The sequence below is a fragment of the Rhinolophus ferrumequinum genome, chromosome 22, assembly GCF_004115265.2.
Source record: "Rhinolophus ferrumequinum isolate MPI-CBG mRhiFer1 chromosome 22, mRhiFer1_v1.p, whole genome shotgun sequence".
NCBI classification, from domain to species: Eukaryota; Metazoa; Chordata; class Mammalia; order Chiroptera; family Rhinolophidae; genus Rhinolophus; species Rhinolophus ferrumequinum.
The window spans coordinates 40,855,856-40,876,580 of NC_046305.1; the positions used below are offsets into that span (position 1 = coordinate 40,855,856).

At 38.1% G+C, this 20,725-nt stretch overlaps 1 protein-coding gene and 1 pseudogene across 3 annotated transcripts in view; one reads left to right on the top strand and one right to left on the bottom strand.

The window, feature by feature from the left end:
• Window positions 1–8,514: 8,514 nt before the first annotated feature.
• LOC117014306 (calcium-binding mitochondrial carrier protein SCaMC-1-like) overlaps window positions 8,515–20,725 on the bottom strand; it is a 44,049-nt gene continuing 31,838 nt past the window's right edge. Inside the window, exons 7-10 of one of the 3 annotated variants that reach the window (XM_033092007.1) lie at window positions 16,822–16,929; window positions 14,536–14,703; window positions 12,158–12,308; window positions 8,515–8,751 (exon numbers count right to left, since the gene is read on the bottom strand). In XM_033092007.1, coding sequence (XP_032947898.1) covers window positions 8,576–8,751; window positions 12,158–12,308; window positions 14,536–14,703; window positions 16,822–16,929 — 603 coding nt within the window. In that variant the 3' untranslated portion in view covers window positions 8,515–8,575. Of the gene's footprint in view, window positions 8,752–12,157; window positions 12,309–14,527; window positions 14,704–16,821; window positions 16,930–20,725 lie in introns of those variants that run through there. The other 2 variants (XM_033092010.1, XM_033092008.1) reach the window with 2 other exon arrangements.
• Window positions 9,923–10,841, top strand: LOC117014307 (heterogeneous nuclear ribonucleoprotein A1-like; annotated as a pseudogene).

Below are 20,725 nucleotides of genomic sequence, written 5' to 3' on the forward strand. Positions count from 1 at the left end.
AAAAAAACTTTTTAAGAGAAATGTAAGTAGGCTATAAAGAGATAGTGTTTGAAGAGTCCAACTGCCAGAAATCCAATCTGAGTTAATTTATGCACAAAGAGTGTACTGCAGCTGGAACTCTTTATGCACAAAGTTAATTTATGCACAAAGAGGTGAAACAGCCTCAGGTGAAACAGCCTCAAGACTCCCTATCTTGTGTCTGCTTCCATCTGTGCTCCTGCTTCCATTTTCTCCCACAATGCAGGTTAGTTTTCTTCACATGGTAGAAAACATGGCTGTAACAGCTCTCAGTTTTATATTTACTACTTCAGGTACCAGAGAGAGCCTTTCCTAATGCCCTTTCTGGTATTAAGTTCTCTAAATCCTCATAAGCGGCTCCTTAACTTAGGTTAGGTGCTCACTGCTGGAAAAATCAACAATTTGCCTGGGCCTAAGATTATGTCAAAGCATTGGGGTTCCCAGTGAATCCAAATTAAAGAAAAGGGGAGAGGACATTTTCTGAAAGAGGATATCAGTGCACAGATAGATTTTCCTTATTGAATTTAATTGACTTGGGTTTCAGTATATCAGATTATATGTAATTTGTGAAATGTTCAAAAGTCAGTTCCACTTAAAAACAAACCAGAAAAAAACAAAAGAAATTCATTCCCTTCTCTTGAAGCTTTTCTCTCTGATTACAGAGCAACTACCTTTGCTAAGAAAAACATTCTGGGGCCCCCCCAGTGGCTCAGGTGGTCGGAGCTCCGAGCTTCTAATGCCGAAGACTTCTGGTTCGATTCCCACATGGGCCAGAGGGCTCTCAACCACAAGGTTGGGGTTCGATTCCTCGACTCCTCAACTCCCGCAATGGTGGGCTCCACACCCTGCAACTAAGATTGAACATGGCACCTTGAGCTGAGCTGCCGCTGAGCTCCCAGGTGGCCCAGTTGGTTGGAGCACAGGCTTTCAACCAGAAGGTTGCGGGCTTTCAACCACAAGGTTGCCGTTCGACTCCTCGACTCCCCTCAAGGGACGGTGGGCTGCGCCCCCTGCAACTAACAATGGCAACTGGACTTGGAGCTGAACTGTGCCCTCCACAACTACGATTGAAAGGACAACTTGACTTGGCAAAAATCCTGGAAGTACACACTGTTCCCCAATAAAGTCCTGTTCCCCTTCCCCAATAAAAAAAAAAAAAAAAAAAAAGGAAAACATTCTGCCAGTGCTGCCATCACTGTGTATTCTAACAGAATAATACCCTTTTCCTTACAGCTCGGTGTCTACTCTGGACAGCAAAGAAAGTCAACTACACTAATTGCTTATTAAAAAAAAAAAAAAATCACACCAATGCAGTTTTCTCGTCTTTCCAGTAATAGATCTGAGAATCCCATCCCAAGTATATTACGTTCAACTATGCAGGAGTTAACAAGAAACACAACTTGCTCCCCACCTCCCTCTGACGTTTATTATTAGTATCACCATCATCAATATTATCATTTAATTAATATCATTATTACAATTATCAACTGGGCAGCAAATCAAATTATCTATCGAAAATATTTTTCACAAACCACATGGCAAGTGCAACAATGTCTTTAGCTATTCCTAAACAAATGAGTGCACCCCACCTTACCTTCAATTTTTCTAAGTGAACCAAGAGAGGGAAGACCTCAGAGCTTAAAATACAGGACTAGCTCAGTAGGTTCTCAATGAAAATAACACCATCTCCTAGGGAGCAACTTAGAAATAATAATTGTTAGATGCATTTTATAATTACTTTTAAATTAAAATTAACTTTAGTTTCAGCTTTACAGGAAAGTTGTGCAGATAATACAGAGAATTCCCAGGTGCCCAGGCCCAGTTTCCGCATATTATTAACCTCTTAAATTAGTATGGTACATTTGTCACAATTAAAGAACCCATACTATTATTACTAACTAAAGTCTGTACTATATTCAGATTTGCTTCATTTTTAGCCTCTTGCCCTTTTTCTTTTCCAGGATTCCACCCAAAATACCACATTATATTTAGTCATCATGTCTCCTTAACCTCCTCTTGGCTTGGCCGTGACAGATTCTCAGATTTTCCTTGTTTTTGGTGACCTTCCCCGTTTTGAGGAGTACTGACCAAGTGTTTTGTAAACTGTCTCGCCGTTGGGACTTCTCTGATGTTTTTTCAGGATTACGGGTTATGGGTTTTTAGAAGGAAGACACAGAGGGAAAGTGCCTTTCTCGTCACATGGTATCAATAGTACATACTGTCAGTACAACTCAGTTGATGTCGGCTTTCATTACCTGGCTGAGGCGCTGTCTGTCACATGTCTCCGGTAAAGTTAGTCTTTATCCCCATTTCCATATTATACTCTTTGGAAGTCACAATGCATGGCCCACAGTGAATGAGTGTGTAGTTGAGGGAGAAGTGTCTACATACATTATTTGGAATTCTCCTGTACAGATTTGTCTGTTTTCCACACCCTCCCCCATTTATTTATTTATTTATTTAATCATTTATTTACATCAGTATGGACTCATGGATATTTATTTTATATGTTGGGTTATAATCCAATACTACTTCATTAAATTTGTGGCCCAAATTGTTCCAGCTTTGGTGATTGGAATGGCTCCTGTGCACCTTTGATTCGAGGTGTGCATATGTGTGCTTCACGTCGATTATATTACTTCCCCGGCCCTAGAATCAGCTATTTCTCCAAGGATCCCTTGTCCCTTCATTGGAGAATGGTATTAGAAACCAAGATCTGGGTGTTCAGTGTGCTTGTTGCTATTGAGGCATTGTTTCTTTTAGGCCACCTAAACTGACAGAGCAAAGAAACCGATGTGTGCACACTCACCTGTGTAAGTACACCTAACTACAAATAGCCCCTCTATGTATTAATCTACATGTGTATTAAGCAAAATGTAAGTTCTTACTGATGTCTCCAACACCACTCCTTACCACCTGGATCATTCTAGCCTTCAACTCTTATTGATCTGTAACCTCCCACTCCAATAGTGAGAAACGTGGCTTCCACCATCTGCCATCATTTACTTAACTGTTAAATTACAGTATACCAGGGGTGCCAAAAAAATATACGAGGTCGGACAATGAAGCTCGCAAACTCATCCTAGAAAAAATGCTACATACCTCATTGCTGAATATCACCACGGTCCCCTTGGGAAGCTATGCACCGACGCCAGTGCCTAGTCCACCCTTCAAAGCAATTTTGGAACTCTTTTTCTGGAATGGCCATCAGAGCTGTCGTCGTATTACCCTTGATGTCCTGAATGTCATCAAAATGTCTTCCCTTCAATATTTCCTTTATCTTTGGGTAAAGAAAGGAGTCACTGGGGGCCAGATCAGGTGAGTAAGGAAGGGTGTTCCAATACAGTTATTTGTTTACTGGCTAAAAACTCCCCGTATACACATGATTTGTATTCATCTTTTGTTATCAGAATATATATTGTTACAATTTTAATAGTTTTTTCCTTTCTTAAAATGTATATACATTTTTTTGGCACCCTCTGTACATATTGTGGTTTCGGAATTGTTAACCTGTACGCCTACGAAGAGCTTTTATTACCTAGAGTATAGCACTCATGTGCAGTTTTTTTTTTGCCTTAAGTCTTATAGACTTGTGGAAGCACTTTTGATTGTCATAAAGTTGCGAGGGGTGGCTCTGACATTTAGTAGAAAGGGCTCTGACATGCTAAATGTCCTAAAACGTGATGCAGAAATCTGCACAATATCTATGCAGATATTGAAATCACCAGATTGTGACGGGAGAAGTGCTAAAGAGAGTGGCCATGAACCAGGGGCTAAAATCTTTAAGGGGTGAGAAGGTGTAACCTGGGGGATAACAGGTGACTACAGCAGCAGGGATTGTGAGTGGGTTAGTCTGATGACTTAAGATTCAAAAATGGGTGCTTTTATGAAAAAGGGAAAGATAATTGTATGGAAATAGCAAGGAAGACACCTACTCCACCTCCAGACCCAGTGATAATATGACATATAGTTCTGGTTTCCTACTACCATCTAGTAGTCCCTTGATCAAATGCAATCTGGCCCTAACCATATCCCCAAGAAATGCTCTGGTTCAGTCAAGTGCACTCTTTAAGCATACTGCCTGCTGTCCTGGATTTGCCTGTCCTGATTTCTCAATGCTTTCCCCCTGCTCAAGGAGTTCAAGGGCATTTTGAAGGTAGTTTTCTCTGCCAATGTTGCCTGCTCTGCCCTTCGGTCCTTACCTGCATTAGTCATTGCAGTAATCATTGCACAATATATACAAATAACGAATCATGCTGTACACCTGAAACTATTATAATGTTACATCAATTATATCTCACTTTTAAAGGCAACGTTATTGTCTCCCCATAAAATATATGGAAACTGAGACTCAAAGATTAACTGAATCTCTAAATATCAAAGATAATAAATGATAAAGATAGGACTGGAACTTAGGTCTTTCTGAATCAAAGTACCCCACCTACCTCAGCACAACACATTATTTCCCCTAAAAATGATAATATTCTTACATAATATTTGCAGTTTTCAAAACACTCTCATATCCATTATCTCACTGGAGTCTCACAATAGCAAGCAAATGACCACACAGAAAAGGGATGTAAGACCTTGGGTCTGGATGAGGTGAAAGGTTAGAACTGAGACCTGAGTGTAAAGCTGCAAACCTCAAACGGCTGTATTTGAAGATGCAGAGCCAGATTTCATATATAGCTATTGATCTAAGATGAAGTCAGAAGTTCCAGAAGAGGACGACAGGCTATCAAGTTCTCTGAAAGTAGGGTAGGCCCCAGATAATTAGCTGAAGTATAACACTGGTCTCTTCGTAGGTGCCAGAGCAGAGGGGAGCTAGGTAGGCAGGTTGCTCCCTCGGGGCCCATAACTCCTATGGGGACATATGGTGGACAGCTGTCAGTTTAGAGAACTATTGTGCTGAGTGCTAAAGCTTCTGTCGCTTTTTGGACACCTGGCTTAGCTTAGCACCTGAACTATTTCACAATAGTATTATACAATGAACCTAGACCTTACATAAGTATGGGGAGACTGTCTCGGCCCCCTAGAACAATACTGCATTGACCCCTGGTAGCAGTGCTAATGGGGAGAAGGTTCCCTTTGTTCTGCCAGCCTGGACTCCTTTCGCCCTGGGGCACAGTCCAGCACTGACACAAGACTGATGATCACTGAGATCATGTAAGATGGGATTAGGACAAGGCAGATGGACATTCCCAACAGTGTCAGGGAAAGTTCATGGCTCCGGTTTTCTCCATCAGTCTACCATGACCATCCTTAAGGACACCCAGCCCTCCATGGAGGTTGAGAACTGCACATTGATTAGTGGACTGATCGGCTCCTGTGAAATTAAGGTTCTTTATTTCAAGATTTTTTTCTCACCTATCTAGAACAGATTTACTAATATCTGAAACTAGATTGTTGAGAAAATTAGACCCTAGCCCAAAAATGAGATGGAAAAAACAGTGAACATGTGTCTTTATGTATAAATGTTTTCAGATTTTTTGGGTAGATACCCAGGAGAGGGATTGCTGGGTCATATGGTAATTCTATTCGTAATTTTTTGAGGAACCTCCACACTGCCTTCCATAGCAGCTTTGTTTACGGTGGCCAAGACATGGAAACAACCAAAATGTCCTTCGATAGATGAATGGATAAAGAAGTTGTGGTATATATATACACAATGGAATACTATTCGGCGGTAAGAAAAGATGATATAGGAACATTTGTAACAACACGGATGGATCTTGAGAGAATAATGCTAAGCGAAATAAGTCACACAGAAAAAGCAGAGAACTATATGATTTCACTGATATGTGGTATATAACCAAAAACAACAAAAGAACAAGACAAACAAATGAGAAACAAAAACTCATAGACACAGACAATAGTTTAGTGGTTACCAGAGGGTAAGGGGGGAAAGGGGTGGGAGATGAGGGTAAGGGGGATCAAATATATGGTGATGGAAGGAGAACTGACTCTGGGTGGTGAACACACAATGGGATTTATAGATGATGTAATACAGAATTGTACACCTGAAATCTATGTAATTTTACTAACAATTGTCACCCCAATAAATTAAAAAAAAAGAAAGAAAGAAAAAACAGTGTTTCCTGAAATGTTACAAACCCAGAGAACCCATGGATGCTTTTATGTTTTTGCAAGGGCTTATAACCACCCTTTAGCATGGTATAATCAACATGCTGGAATTTTCTCACCTGCTCTCTCCTTGCCTTTCTTGGTAAAGTCCAGAGATTTCTCGGAGTCAAAAGTTTCAATGGGCACTTTATCCCAAGCATCTCCCAGATCATCACTTCTGCTATGGGCGGCCTTGGTCTTGAATTCATCTTACTAAGTCTTTTCTATAACCCACTCCTTAACCTAGCCAATAATCTTAGCAATAAGTCTAAGAGAACTGAGAGGCTGTACCCTAGAACAATGGGCTAAATCAGCACTTGAAGAGATAGCCAAAGTTATGGCTGACAGTAGGCTTCCATGTAAAACAGAGGCTGTGAAAGCAAAGGATGAGCACAATCCTTAACGAGGGAGGCAGTGTTAAAAGACCTGTTCACAGCATTTACCTCTTTAACTTTAGTTTCCTCAACTGAAAGTTGGGATAATAATCTCAACCTTCTAGTATGGTGTTAGAATTAAGCAAGAGAATCTTTAAACGTGCCTTGAAATAATACCTACCACATAGAAGGCACTTAATAAAGGTTTAATTTTTTAATAAAAAAGAAGATAGCATTGGACTTTGACCTCTGATACAATAATTGGGTCCACCTAGTCTAAAGAGAAGCCCTTACTTAGAAACCAGTCTTTTATAACTCGGGCGATGGTAATAACATCCTAAGTGGTCTCATTGGCTCTACAATTCCTCTGTCAATGGCTTTGTTCTATTGTCAAAGTTATCTTCTTATACCAGAGTATGTCGTTATCACATATAACTCAAAGCTCTCCATGACCTGCCACCAACCTACAGCAGTAGCCCCAACATCTCACTATACTTTCCTAGACACCGTATGTTTGAAAATGACCGGGCAACTTGCAATTTCCCTAATGCACCATGGACCTCCCCATTTCTATGTTACTGTGTAAGATGTTTCATCAATTTGTAATGCTTTGAAAACATCTACCTGCACAACTACCACCATTACTCAAGTTTCTTACACACCCACTCCCAGACTTCACGTAAGATTTGCCTCCTCCCTTGTGGGGGTCCGTGGCTTAGTTTAGCTCTAATTCCACAATTCTCTCCTCTCTCCTACTTCAGGTCTCAGCAGCTCTCCCTTGTCTACAAGCTTCCCAGCTCTTCCCACCTTAATTGGGATGGATCTGAGAGAAACGATCCTCAAAAATATTTTCCTCTCTTTGTTCTAATTCCACATTAATCTTTTCATTATGTATTTCGTTTCCTGGATAACTTGATATCAGGAAATGGTGCCCCAGAGAAGGTATAAAGGTATTCCGATTAATGGAAAGTATGAAGCTCCACTATAAATTAATATATTTGCATTGTGATATATAGCTCAATTTTGTGAATAATTTTTAATTAATCTATCACCAAAAAAATTGATCATCTTGAGGAAATTAACGAAGGCAAATTTTGGGATCAGCAAAGCCATAAGGCTCAAAGCCTGAACTTCAGTCAGGTTAGGTGGGCAGTTCTTCATTTGAGGACTATCATGGCCAACGAGCCCATTACCACTGTCTCACCACACTCTGATTTCAATCATTTAAATAATTAAGTGATAAATAATTCCAATAGAGAATAGGATTCATTTTTTCATAAAACAAAAAAAGAGATATTTAGGACTTTAATATGCTGACTCAATCAACTTCTAAGTTGAATAATTGCTTCAACAAGTATGAAATATGGGATTTAATTTTTAAAATTCTTCCTCTCAAATGTTTTTCAACCAGAAAATAAAAGAAAATGTGTCCAATGCTGATTTGTCTCAATGCTGACTTCTTTATAACAGCTGAAAATATCAAGACTAAAAATGAACCAACAGTGTTTATATTTACAAATAAAAGTACCCAGAGAAGAAATAGGTTATCATGTTATCATTATTCCATCCATAATGTGATAGAGGGAATTATGAAACCAACTTTCCACTTTGCTTAAACAAGAGAAATGGACTCTCATCATTTACTATTAATGTCAATTTTAAATGCACTGATTTTTCTTTTATAAAACATTTGTCAAGCTCAGCTTTTTTTTAAAAAATGTGTTTAAATACAAAAAGGTTAATATAAACTGCTACAACTAATCAAATTTTTATGTTACTATGGTATATTTAAACCCAATAAAAACAAGTTTCAAATTATTCAAGGGAGAGTAGTTGGAAATGTAAATAAACTTCTGTGAATATTAAGGCTTTTAAATTATCAAAGAACTATATCAAATGATTATTTAATTTATAGATTTTGTAATAGATAAAGAGAAAATGTTTTAACAATTATTTGATACTTCTGTCCTTTTATAAAAAAAATAAGTTTCTGTTTACAACCCAGGTATTATCTTATAATTAAGTGGCTACAGTAATGACAACAATTTAGTATTTCACTTCTAAATCAATCCAAGATATCCTTTCACTTTTTCATAAGCCACACAGCTGATGACTACCGCAGGAAGCACTTTTATGATGTTTGGGGTGAGACCCCTGAAAAATCCCTTTTTTCCTTCTTTGTTATATATATCTTGAATGAGATGAATCATAGAAGTTGTTCCTTTTTGCTCCAGTGCTATAAATTGAAAAAAATCAGTGTAATTCAATATTTATCTTTATATATTAAGAAAGTCCAGTGATTAATGAGAATTTACAGAGGCTGAAGTTACTTCAGAGTACACCTTTCTCCCTACCTATAAAAGAATAGTCCTGTGCAGTAGTCACTAGACACATATGGTGTGGGAACAGAGTCCCAGAGAGCAGTTTCTAGGCTCTTGGCCTCACGTGGAAAGGTGCTGGCTCAGTTATTAGATGGCCATCAGCTGTAATCAGATGGCCATCTGCTATGGCTGGATGGCCTTCAGTTGTTACCGGTTAGCCATTAGCCACTAATATAACTGCCCTGGCTAAACTAGGGGGTTGGTTGATTTGTTGGTTGGCAGAGAGCGGGGGGCGGATTGCCGCTAGCAAGTGCAGTTAGCAAGCAGATTACATTGTGGATTGTGTGAATCCTTCTTCCTGTGTCTCACCCGACCACCAGCAAGACTGGGGTGCAGGAAGACGCCTGGGGTACTGGCGGATGTTTGCCTTTGTGTCTCAGACAACCGCCACGGAGACTACAGTGGTATGACTTCCCTGTCTGTGGCTCAGTTGTTCCTTTTCAGCCTCACCACATCCTGCATTCTTGTGCGGGGAGCGGGAGCTGAGACTCCGCATGACATGTGGTTATTCACATTTAAATTGATTAAAATTCAATAAAACTGTAAATTCAGTTGCACTAGTGAAGCAACATCTCAAGTGCCCAACAGCCATGTGTGACTGGTGGCCACCGTACTGGACAGCACAGACATAAAATCTTTCCATCATTGCAGAAAGTTCTATTGGACCACATGGGAAAGTCTTTAATAAGGAACCTCAAAAGAGCAGCAGCAACTGGGTATCACACAAATAATTTGACAGGGGGATGGATGGGTGATGGGATGAATAGAGAGATTCCTCACCTGGATTGCAATATAAATTAAATCCAAAAATCTTCCCCCAACAAAGAGGAAAAAGAATGTACAAGGCTTTCTGTCGATGGACGCCGCCGAGTAAGCATCATAAAAGTCACCTCTCCCGCAGTCGTCACGTCTAAGTCAGAGTCTCCCAAAGAGTCTGAACAGCTGCAGAAGCTCTTCATTGGAGGTTTGAGCTTTGAAACAACCGATGAGAGTCTGAAGAGCCATTTTGAGCAATGGGGAACACTCACAGACTGTGTGGTGATGAGAGACAAAAGCACCAAGCACTCCAGAGACTTTGGGTTTGTCACCTATGCCACTGTGGAGGAGGTGGATACAGCCATGAAGGCAAGGCCACACAAGGTGGATGGAATAGTTGTGGAACCAAAGAGGGCTGTCTCAAGAGAAGATTCTCAAAGACCTGGTGCCCACTTAACTGTGAAAAAGATTTTTGTCGGTGGTATTAAAGAAGATACTGAAGACCATCACCTAAGAAATTATTTTGAATAGTATGGGAAAATTGAAGTGATTGAAATCATGACTGACCGAGGCAGTGGCAAGAGGAGAGGCTTTGCTTTTGTAACCTTTGATGACTATGACTCTGTAGTCAAGATTGTCATTCAGAAATACCATACTGTGAATGGCCACAACTGTGACGTAAGGAACGCCCTATCTAAGCAAGAGATGGCTAGTGCTTCATCCAGTCAAAGGGGTCAAAGTGGTTCTGGAAACTTCGGTGGTGGTCAAGGAAGTGGCTTTGGTGGGAATGACAACTTTGGTCGTGGAGGAAACTTCAGTGGTCGAGGTGGCTTTGGAGGCAGTCGTGGTGGAGGAGGATATGGTGGCAGTGGGGATGGCTATAATGGATTTGGTAATGCTGGAAGCAATTTTGGAGTTGGTGGAAGCTACAACGATTTTGGCAATTACAACAATCAATCTTCAAATTTTGGACCCATGAAAGAAGGGAACTTTGGAGGCAGAACCTCTGGCCCCTATGGTGGTGGAGGTCAATACTTTGCCAAACCACGAAACCAAGGTGGCTATGGTGGTTCCAGCAGCAGCAGTAGCTATGGCAGTGGCGGAAGATTTTAATTACTGCCAGGAAACAAAGCTTAGCAGGAGAGGAGAGCCAGAGAAGTGACAGGGAAGCTACAGGTTACAACAGATTTGTGAACTCAGCCAAGCACAGTGGTGGCAGGGCCTAGCTGCTACAAAGAAGACATGTTTTAGACAATACTCATGTGTATGGGCAAAAAACTCGAGGACTGTATTTGTGACTAATTGTATAACAGGTTATTTTAGTTTCTGTTCTGTGGAAAGTGTAAAGCATTCCAACAAAGGGTTTTAATGTAGATTTTTTTTTTTGCACCCATGCTGTTGATTGCTAAATGTAATAGTCTGATCATGACGCTGAATAAATGTGTCTTTTTAAATGTGCTGTGTAAAGTTAGTCTACTCTGAAGCCATTTTGGTAAATTACCCCAACAGTATGAAGTTAGAATTCCTTCAGGGTGATGCCAGGTTCCATTTGAAATTTATTTACAACCTGCTTGGGCTCAGTCAGAAGCCATTGTCTTCAGAAACCTTGGTGTAGTTGAATTGACAGTTACTGTGTTGGTGATCTGGAGCTCACCATTAAAAGAGTCACCCAGCAGAGTCTGGAGTTTATTTGATTAATGATTGTTGGCACATCCTATGCAATATATCTAAACTGAATTATGGTACCAGATAAAATTATAGATGGGAATGAAGCTTGTGTATCATCCATTATCATGTGTAATCAATAAACGATTTAATATCCAAAAAAAAGTACAAGAATACCACTTACCGCATGACCCCTTACATAGTTTACTCAGGAAGATACTAATAGGGATATGCAAGGTTTTTTTCCTTCTTGACAAGTGAAAAACACAGGTGCTTAAAATCTAAATTCCTAACATTTCACTTGAGAGGAACAAAACAGATACCCTCCCTTCTATTTCATATCTCCTTGCAATGTGGACTGGAATACAAAACAACTACGTTCAGTTCCACAAATGTATTAAGTTCCTGATGCAGAATATAACAATGATAGCAGAACTAGGAGAAAATTACATGTTCATATTAACTGTTGATTCAATTTGAAGAAAGCAAAATCTTTTCTGTTGTTCTGCTTGGTACTTCCTAATTGTAAACTCCTGAAAGAGATCGTCAGTAACGGAAGGAAATGTGGAGAGTTCCAAACAGAACTTTATAAAAGAAATGAAATCTAAAATTCACAAAAGACTCTATAATAAAACAATAAATTCAAGATTATGCTTTAAAAATCACATAGTTTTTTATTTACCAATTCTACAGTTTTCTGTTTTTGAAATCGTTAACTTCTACTCACTTAAAACAACTTTATTATTTTAAACTGTTTATGACTTAATTTTTATTATTACTTCATTAAAACGATTTTCGTTAACTTTTCAAACTTATTATTACTTCATTTAAAAAACTCACCTTGAGCCTGCATCCGTGTTCTAACAAGGTTCAGAGGGAAGCTGGCTAGCTGGCCACTAGTGTGAGACAATGCACTACAACCCAGCAAAACCATTATCCCAGGGTCTACAGCGTTTCCTGCATAATGTTCTAGCCAATAATTCTTCAAAAGCTGAAAGAGAAGAAAGGAATAAATATCCTTTAACTACTATGGAAGTCTAAGTAGAATAAAGTTCATTGTTCAGTCAATTTCAATAAACATTATTGAGTAGCTTCTTGATTCAAGAATTATACTGAGCATTTCCATAGATGTTATCTCTTTTAATCCCTACAGAAACTTGACAAGTCAATATTGTCTCCATTTTAAAATTTTATAAATGAGGAAACTCATTCAAAGAGACTAAGTTGTCAGATCACAAAGTTGATAAATGGGAGTCAAGCTTGGTTGTTTGATTTTAATAACTTTGCATTAACTTTCCAAAATCTTTACAAAATATTGTTCCTGTTTCTTGTAGAGAGGGGGCTAACCCTACTGTCCTATCAGGGACAGGGTACACAGATGTTTTCAAATAAACGTGTTCATACAACCTCACAATGATGTTTTCATTCTCCTATGTTTGTGTCTCTGTGTGTGTTCTGTTTATTTTATTTTGTTTTGCTTGATTGTTTTGGTTTGTAATTATATTCAAACACCCAAGCAGAATTCTTAAGATTCTCAAAGGGATTAACAGAATATTATAGAGAAGACTGCAGAATTCATTGTAGGTTAACAAAACCATATTTTCTCAAGTTTAAAGAAATATCCATCTTTCTAAATTTGCTTTTCCTTGAATGGAAGTAACTAGAAGGAATTACAGTAGTACCTCGGTTTTAGAACGTCTCTGTTGACGAACATTCCGGTTTACGAACGCCATAAACCCGGAAATAAATGCTTCAGTTTTCGAATACGCCTCAGAAGTCGAACATGTCACACGGCTTCCACTGAGTGCAAGATCCTGAGGCCTAGCTGTCAGCTGTTTTCGAATGTTTCAGAACTCGAACGGTCTTCCAGAACGGATTACGTTCAAAAACCGAGGTACTACTGTATTTAGAAATAGCGGGTTTAAAATATAGCTGAATGCTTTTAGAACAGTTTATTTATTAACGAACACAACTTTACCATTACATACTAGGCAATTACTATGAAATGTATAATTTGATGCTTTTGAAAAAAATCTTTTTGATGCTTTTTTAAAATGTCTTTACTCAATGTACATTTATTATAGTTATGCAACCATAAAAAGAGAAACATGTAATGTCATTCTGGTGTGAATGCAAAAGATACTGAACTGTAGAAAGGAAAGAATGGAGAGAGACCAACATTAGACAGGCGCAATGAATTTATTTTAATAAGATCACAGAAACAAGAAAACAAAAAGGAAAAAAACACGTTATAATATTCAATACTTTAAACTTCTACCAAAAAAAGGAAGCATATATTTTTTTAAGTGCTAAATGAAATTGGCCCTCTTTCACACGATGGTGGTACCACATGCCAAAAGTACCACTGCTCCTGTGCCTAGAAAGCTGTCCTTCCTTTATTGAGAATGACTTTAAGTTACACTGGTCACAAACTCTCACCTGGTTCTTATGACCAAATGGTATACGTGGTTAAGATGGTTTACCTGAAACAGATGTGTGGTCATAAAAATGAAATGATTGGCTGAAAGGAGGGTAACCCGGAATCCTGTCCGCTCAGCACTACACCATTAGGGTATCTGCCCCATCTCCATGCTACCTCTGTCTCCTAACCCCCAGTTACTCCTCTCCTCAATTCTCATTTTCACAACCGTGCGTCAGATCCCTTTAGGGAGTTAAAAAAAACCTGAGTCCCAAGATAATTAAATCAGAATATCTTGGAATGTAGCCCAAGAAAATCTTATTTTTTTAACAATACACATACAGGTAATTCTCATATGCATCCAGAGTTGAGAATCACTATTTTATCAGCATTTTTTTTAATTAAAGTTTATTGGGGTGACAATTGTTAGTAAAGTTACATAGATTTCAGGTGAACAATTCTGTATTACATCATCTATAAATCCCATTGTGTGTTCACCACCCAGAATCAGTTCTCCTTCCATCACCATATATTTGTTTATCAGCATTTTCATCTATAATTATTATTACCAAAAACTAATTCACACGTACACCCAAAAAAACCACCAAACAAAATTATTAGAATAACAATTAACATATAAATAAAAAGCCAAATAAAACCATTCAATTCACTTCTTCGTCAGAAGCTATTTCATGAAAAGTCATTTACATCAAGATTTTTAGAATAAAAGCTATTATTGTACCAAATGTTCAAATCTAACACATAATGTCGTATTATGAGAATAAACTCACCCACTCACCTCATAAACAGCAAAATCTATGCCTGCATAAGGTATAATACCTAGAAAGTTAGGAATATAACCTTTGAAAAAGGTTCTGACACCTTCTTGTTTCAGAAGCTTCTTGCCACAATCAATAATCCCTGAATACTGTCCTGTTGTACCTAGAGCCAGTCTGGTCTTTATTACCTAAAAGGTAAAAGGATATCATAAAAATATATTGATCAGATTCACTCAATTCATCTAGCAATTCAGTAAATTGTATTACATCACAATGTTTCCTAATTACCATAGAACTCCAAAAAGAAAGCAATCTTAAACATAATTTTACCTGCTCACTAATTGACTCTTATTAATTATGAACAATTGATACAGTATAGAGCTTTTTTTTACACATTATTTAAACAGGAGAGTAAATTAATCATGTGGCTCTGATTGATGCATCCACTCAAACTCCTTTTATGGGCTGTAAGGCAACGTATTCTGAAACAAATTCATTTGAGATAACATTGTTTCAAAATAAAGGAACTACAGCCAATATCCAGTTTAAGAAAAGCGTATGGTCATGTTAAAGTGAAGAGCCAAGATGGAAACAAATGCTATATGTGCTTAAATACATATACATACTCTGGGAACTGTGGTAACAGTGAAGCCTGTAAACTAATTTAATATGACTTAGGCTCATTTTGTGCCCATAAAATAGTACCATTACAAGAGCTATACGGGCCGTCGTGGGCTCCAGTGGGCTTCCTGTAATCAATACTCCTACGTTCAATGTAATTCTTCTGATAGAACCTCACTCCTTGTCCTCTTATTTTCCATTAATTTAATTTAAAGGAGCTCTCTATAGTATACTTATGCTTCAAACAGCTCAAATTTTTTTAAAAAGTATAAAATTTGTTTTGATAGGGCAAAGTGTGTGTCTTGATGGAACTGCCTCTGAGTAGTCAGTTCCATGTTTTAATGTCTCTGCAGGACCCCACACTTTGGCTAATCCCATTCTTAAAACTTTGCCCTCTCCAGGGCAATGCACTCTCTTCTTACCCAAGTAAAACTTTTCTGTGTGCTTCACTAGCATGTTTTCTTTCCTCTTACTCCCTAAATTAAGGTCTTTTCAAAAGTTTTCTTCTAAGCATTGAAAAAAGAAAACTACTTTTTTTTTTTTAACTAACACTTCTTTGCAGATGATAGACATATCAAGACTTGAACTCTCTCAAGTCTCGGTGTCACATTTGCAACTGCCTGCTGAAAATCATAACTTGGTTGTCCACCAACAACTCAATTTAAATATATATGTAAACCTGAACACATCATCTCTCAGAGCCTGGCTTACTCCCTCCAATCTCTGTTAGAGACGCAGAACCCAGATAGAGTCTGCCTTCTTCCTTTTTCTTTCTCCTGCTTTCTATTTCTCATGTTGTCAGTTCTCAAGACAGCTCTAACATGAGTAAACTTCCTGTAGTCAATATCACATTTCAAGCCCTTATTATCACTTCCCTGAATGATGGCAATATCTTACATCCAGTCATCTCATTTCTCTAGTTGCTTCTGCTCTAAAAAAACTTGACCAAGATTATATTTCAGGCCCCAAGGTCTTTAATGCCTTATTTTTTAAGAAATTAATATTAAATTTCATAAGCTACATTCAAGAGCCTTTATTATCTGGCCCCAACCCTTTATCTATGGTATCGTCCAGTCCAAACCTAAACACCTGTTCTTTTACCTCCATTCCTTTGCTTAAGTCATTATTTCCACCTAAAATGCCATCATCTCTGAACATCCAAATTCTAAGCCAAACTCACACATTCTATTGATATCTTTCATGAAATTTCTAACTGGAAATAATTTCTCCCTTCTGAATTTCCATAGCACTTCACATTGCTGTCTCTTCCAGAATTTATATTTTCTGTATTGGATCATTATTACTAATGTACATGTTTTATCTCCCCTTCTAGACTATAAGCTCCATGACAAAAATGCTTATCTGACTCATCTCTGGATCTAGAAAAGTACCTTCCACCTAGTGGGTGTGCAATACAAATTTGATTTGATTAATGAATAAATCAATTAAACAATCAATGAATGAAATTATTATCTTCTTAGTACATCTACAATACTACCTTTACCCTAAACAAAACAAAAAATCTACTAAGGCCAACTGATACTTGATATGAGATTTAAATCTTGTAGCTATAAAACTGTTTATTGTACAAAATCTTGACCTGGGATTCATTTATTTAATTCATTAAAAAGTTATAATTTGCATTAAAAACATTACTTTAGTTAAAATTTTATAATAATACATACCTCCATGGGGTAAATACAGGTCTGGGCAGTTACACCAGCCAATGAACCAGATACAAATCTCTCAATAATTCCTACTTTAGCACCATCAAAACTAAGCCATTTCTTATACTGTATAAATAAAAGTATTAAAATGTATAATATTACTGAAACTGAATATATATTTTTTCTAAGTTTATAACATTAGTTAGTAGCATAAAATGATTTTTAAAAGTATTCCAGACACCTGATATCAAGTAAAATACTTGATTTTAAGTTTTATTTCATTGTCTAAGATAATAAGTATGACCCTTTTTTTCTTTTTTCTGCAGAATAAATTAGCAACATTAAATCACTTAAGCATATTCATGAATATAGGCATACAAATGACACAAAGGGGGCAGGGATTGTATCTTTTATCTCTTTTTAGCCCCACTCCTCACATATGGAAGGTACTTAATATTGTTTGGGTACTGGATAATCAGGAATATTAACTTAATGTGAAAAGTTCTTTTTGTTACAAGGGTCAACAGCTTAGTCTGGGGTTAGCTCAAGAAATGGAGGTTATTGCAATAACACATGTGGAAATAAAGAAAACAGAAATATCAGCCCAAAGGTCAGGCTTCACAGGAACTAAAAAGTAAGTCAAGTTTATGGAGATTGAAACTTGCAACTCATTTAGAATCCAAAATAGCCTTGGAAAGCAGATTATCTTGTCACCTCCTAGGCAAGATGTTTTCCTGTTTGCCTTTCTAGTGGTCTTTCGTTAATATAGACCAGCTACTTTCTATGAACTAACTCTCTCGTTCTCATATCAGTGACTCCTCATCCGAAAGTGTCATTGGTTCAGTTAATATGGCAGACACTGCTATCTGTTCCCAGTACCCATTACCCTAATCTTCCTTTAGTAACAGAGCTGACTCAGCTACAAACTACATTTCCTTGTTCTCCTTTGCAGTTAGGCTGGGTGGCTCAGTGACTCATTTTGGCCAATGAGATATGTGGAGAAGTTGGGCACGCCCATTCTCAGCCATCTTCTTCAAGAGGTTTATCTTAGCCTCCTCTTTCCTCCACCTGGGAAATGGCAAAGATGGGTGAACCTATGAAGCTCTGTACTGAAGATGGCAGAGCTGTACTGTCAGCCCTGGACCACTTGCCTCTATCTTGTTTAAGCTACTGTATTTTGGCATCTCTTTGTTAGAACAGCTTAGAATGAGCCCTAACAAGTACAGAAATTGGTTACTAGATGTGAGGTGCTGCCATAACTGAAACATAAAACATGTGGCACTGGCTTTATTGTTAGGACACAGATATTACACTGTAAAGAGGTGATGATTGAAACTCGAAACTCATTTAGAATTCAAGATAGCCTTAGAAAGCAGGTTATGTTTACTAAAGAATGCTTTGTGGAAATGCTTGATGAAACTGCCTCCTGTGATAACTTGGAAGGTAGACCATGTGCTTTCTGAGGCTGAAGTCCTAGGAAAACTGACTGTAAGATCTCAGAATGTGGATCAGTGCTGCCCACTCCTTGCTGCTTTTAGCAAGATCTATGAGACATGAGGGAAGGCATTTCTCTGCTTTTCAGCCTCAGGGCCTGCTCCCAAAACCAATTTCCAAGCAGAGATGGAAGGGAATAGAGCTCTGCTAAGGGAGTATTCTTTCCTGGCTTGACAGTCAAGAAATGTGGGGTTTCCATGTTGGAAAAGCCACCGGCTTCTGTACCCCAATAGAAGGAAATAAGATTGTCCTAAAGAGACTGCCTATCTGTAAACGTTAGATTAAGGGTGTTGTCATATGATTTCAGCCTATTGTTTCAGTTGACATCAACACAGCCTGCTATAAAAATGAGAGCGAGGGAGGGAATGACTAAGCACAGGAGCTGGAAAATAAAATATCATAAGAGAAATCTTTTGGATGTTGTTACTTCGTGTGGTATTGATCGGAAGCAAACAGAAAAATGTAAGAAGTTTTTGAAAGAACTGTATTGCTAGAAAACCCATAATCATAGTCTACAAACTTTATATTTCATTGATCTCTAAAGCAACTCTCAGGCCCCCAAACCTCAGCGGGCAGATAGCTGGCGACGGCAGACACTTCTAGAGCCGCACATCACATCTGGACAGTTCTGTATGGACTCACACTGACAGAGCCCCTTCTAAAGCAAAAGCCTCTATCTCGCTCTTTTCTGCCTCATGGCCTTCTCTGAAGCCTGCCCAGCCCAGAAGTCTGGGGAAGTCAAAGTCTTAAGAGCAGTCCTATATCATATGGGATAGAAAGTGGTAAATAAATGCCTCAGCTCCCTTTCTTCAGACAGACAATTCTGGGAACTCCTCAGTACACTTCTTAGAAGTTCCAGCAGAATCAACCCTCTACTGCCGATGCCAAACCCTCATTTATGTACCCATACACTGACTTTTCTTCCTTCTGTGTCTCCCTCTTCCTGCCTCCTCTCTCTTGCTTCTTCCCAAATAAATGACCAGCTCCCAGACTCTGCTTTGGGGGAGTCCAAACTAAAACAATTGGTACCACTTCAAAAGGGGTCCTATGTACCAATTAAGACAGAGATTATCAAAGTTAACAAAAAAGAAGACCCAACTATATATTGTCTACAAGAAACTACTTTAAATATAAAGACACATATAGATTAAATATAAATGAATGTTAACACTAAAAAAAAAAGAATCAGGAGTAGCTATATTAATTTCAGACAGAGCAGACTTCAAAGCAAGGAAAGTTATCAGAGACAAAAAAGGGCATTTCATAATGATAAAGGGGTCAAGTCTCCAAGAAGACAAAACAATCCTTAATGTGTATGTACTTTAGGACAGAGCGTCAAACAATGTGAGGCAAAAACTGAGAGAACTGCAAAGAGAAACAGGTGAACCCCCTATCATAGTTGGAGACTTCAGCATCCCCTGTTAGAAATGGGCATATCCAGCAGGCAGATGTAATGACATAACTGAACTCAACATCATCAATCAGCTGGATATAAATGACATCAGAGACGACTTCATCCAACTATAGAACACACATTCTTCTCAGCTCACACAGAACATTCATCAAGACAAACTGCATTCTAGGCCATAAGACACACCTTCACAAATTGAAAAGAACAGAAATTATACCATGTCTGCTCTCAGACCACAATGGAATGAAACCAGAAATCAATAACAGAAAGATAGTTGGAAAATACCAAACTATGTGGAAATTAAACAACACACTTCTAAATAACACACAGGACAAAAGACATCTCCAGAGAAATTTTAAAATATTTTGAACTAAATGCAAATGAAGACACAATTTATTGAAATTAGTGGGGAACAGCACTTATAGGGAAATTTATAGCATTGAATATATATATTAGAAAGGAAGAAAGATCTAATAATCAATCATCTAAGTTTTCACCTTAGGAAACTAGAAAAAAAGACCATATTAAACTCAAAATAAGCAGAATAAAAGAAATAATAAGAATTAGAGCAGAAATCAATGAAGTTAAAAATAGGAAATCAATAGAGAAAATCAACAAAATCAAAAGCTGGTTCTTTGAAAAGTGGTCCTAGAAAGGCCTGCTGATGTTATTAGAACTGTACCAGTCACTTGGCAACCCAGATCCACTGCTGGTGGTAAATGGGATGATGATAACCCTGTGGCATTACAATTACTATGATTCTTAGCCGTGGTGGCTTGGGCTGAGGTACTGGTAGAAAGGAAAGCATTACATTATGCAGTTGCTCTAATACCTGAGCAGTATGGGGACAATTATAAGAATTGTGGAGTTAGCTGGCTCTTATTCACTGCCTTAGAAACTTTGAAGAAAGAGAATATCAAGGTTAGGTCAGCCAACTATCACCTTAAAGCATATTATGAACACTGTGAGGCCTTCACCAAGGCATTTAAAGACACCCTCACCTCCTGGAGAACAGAC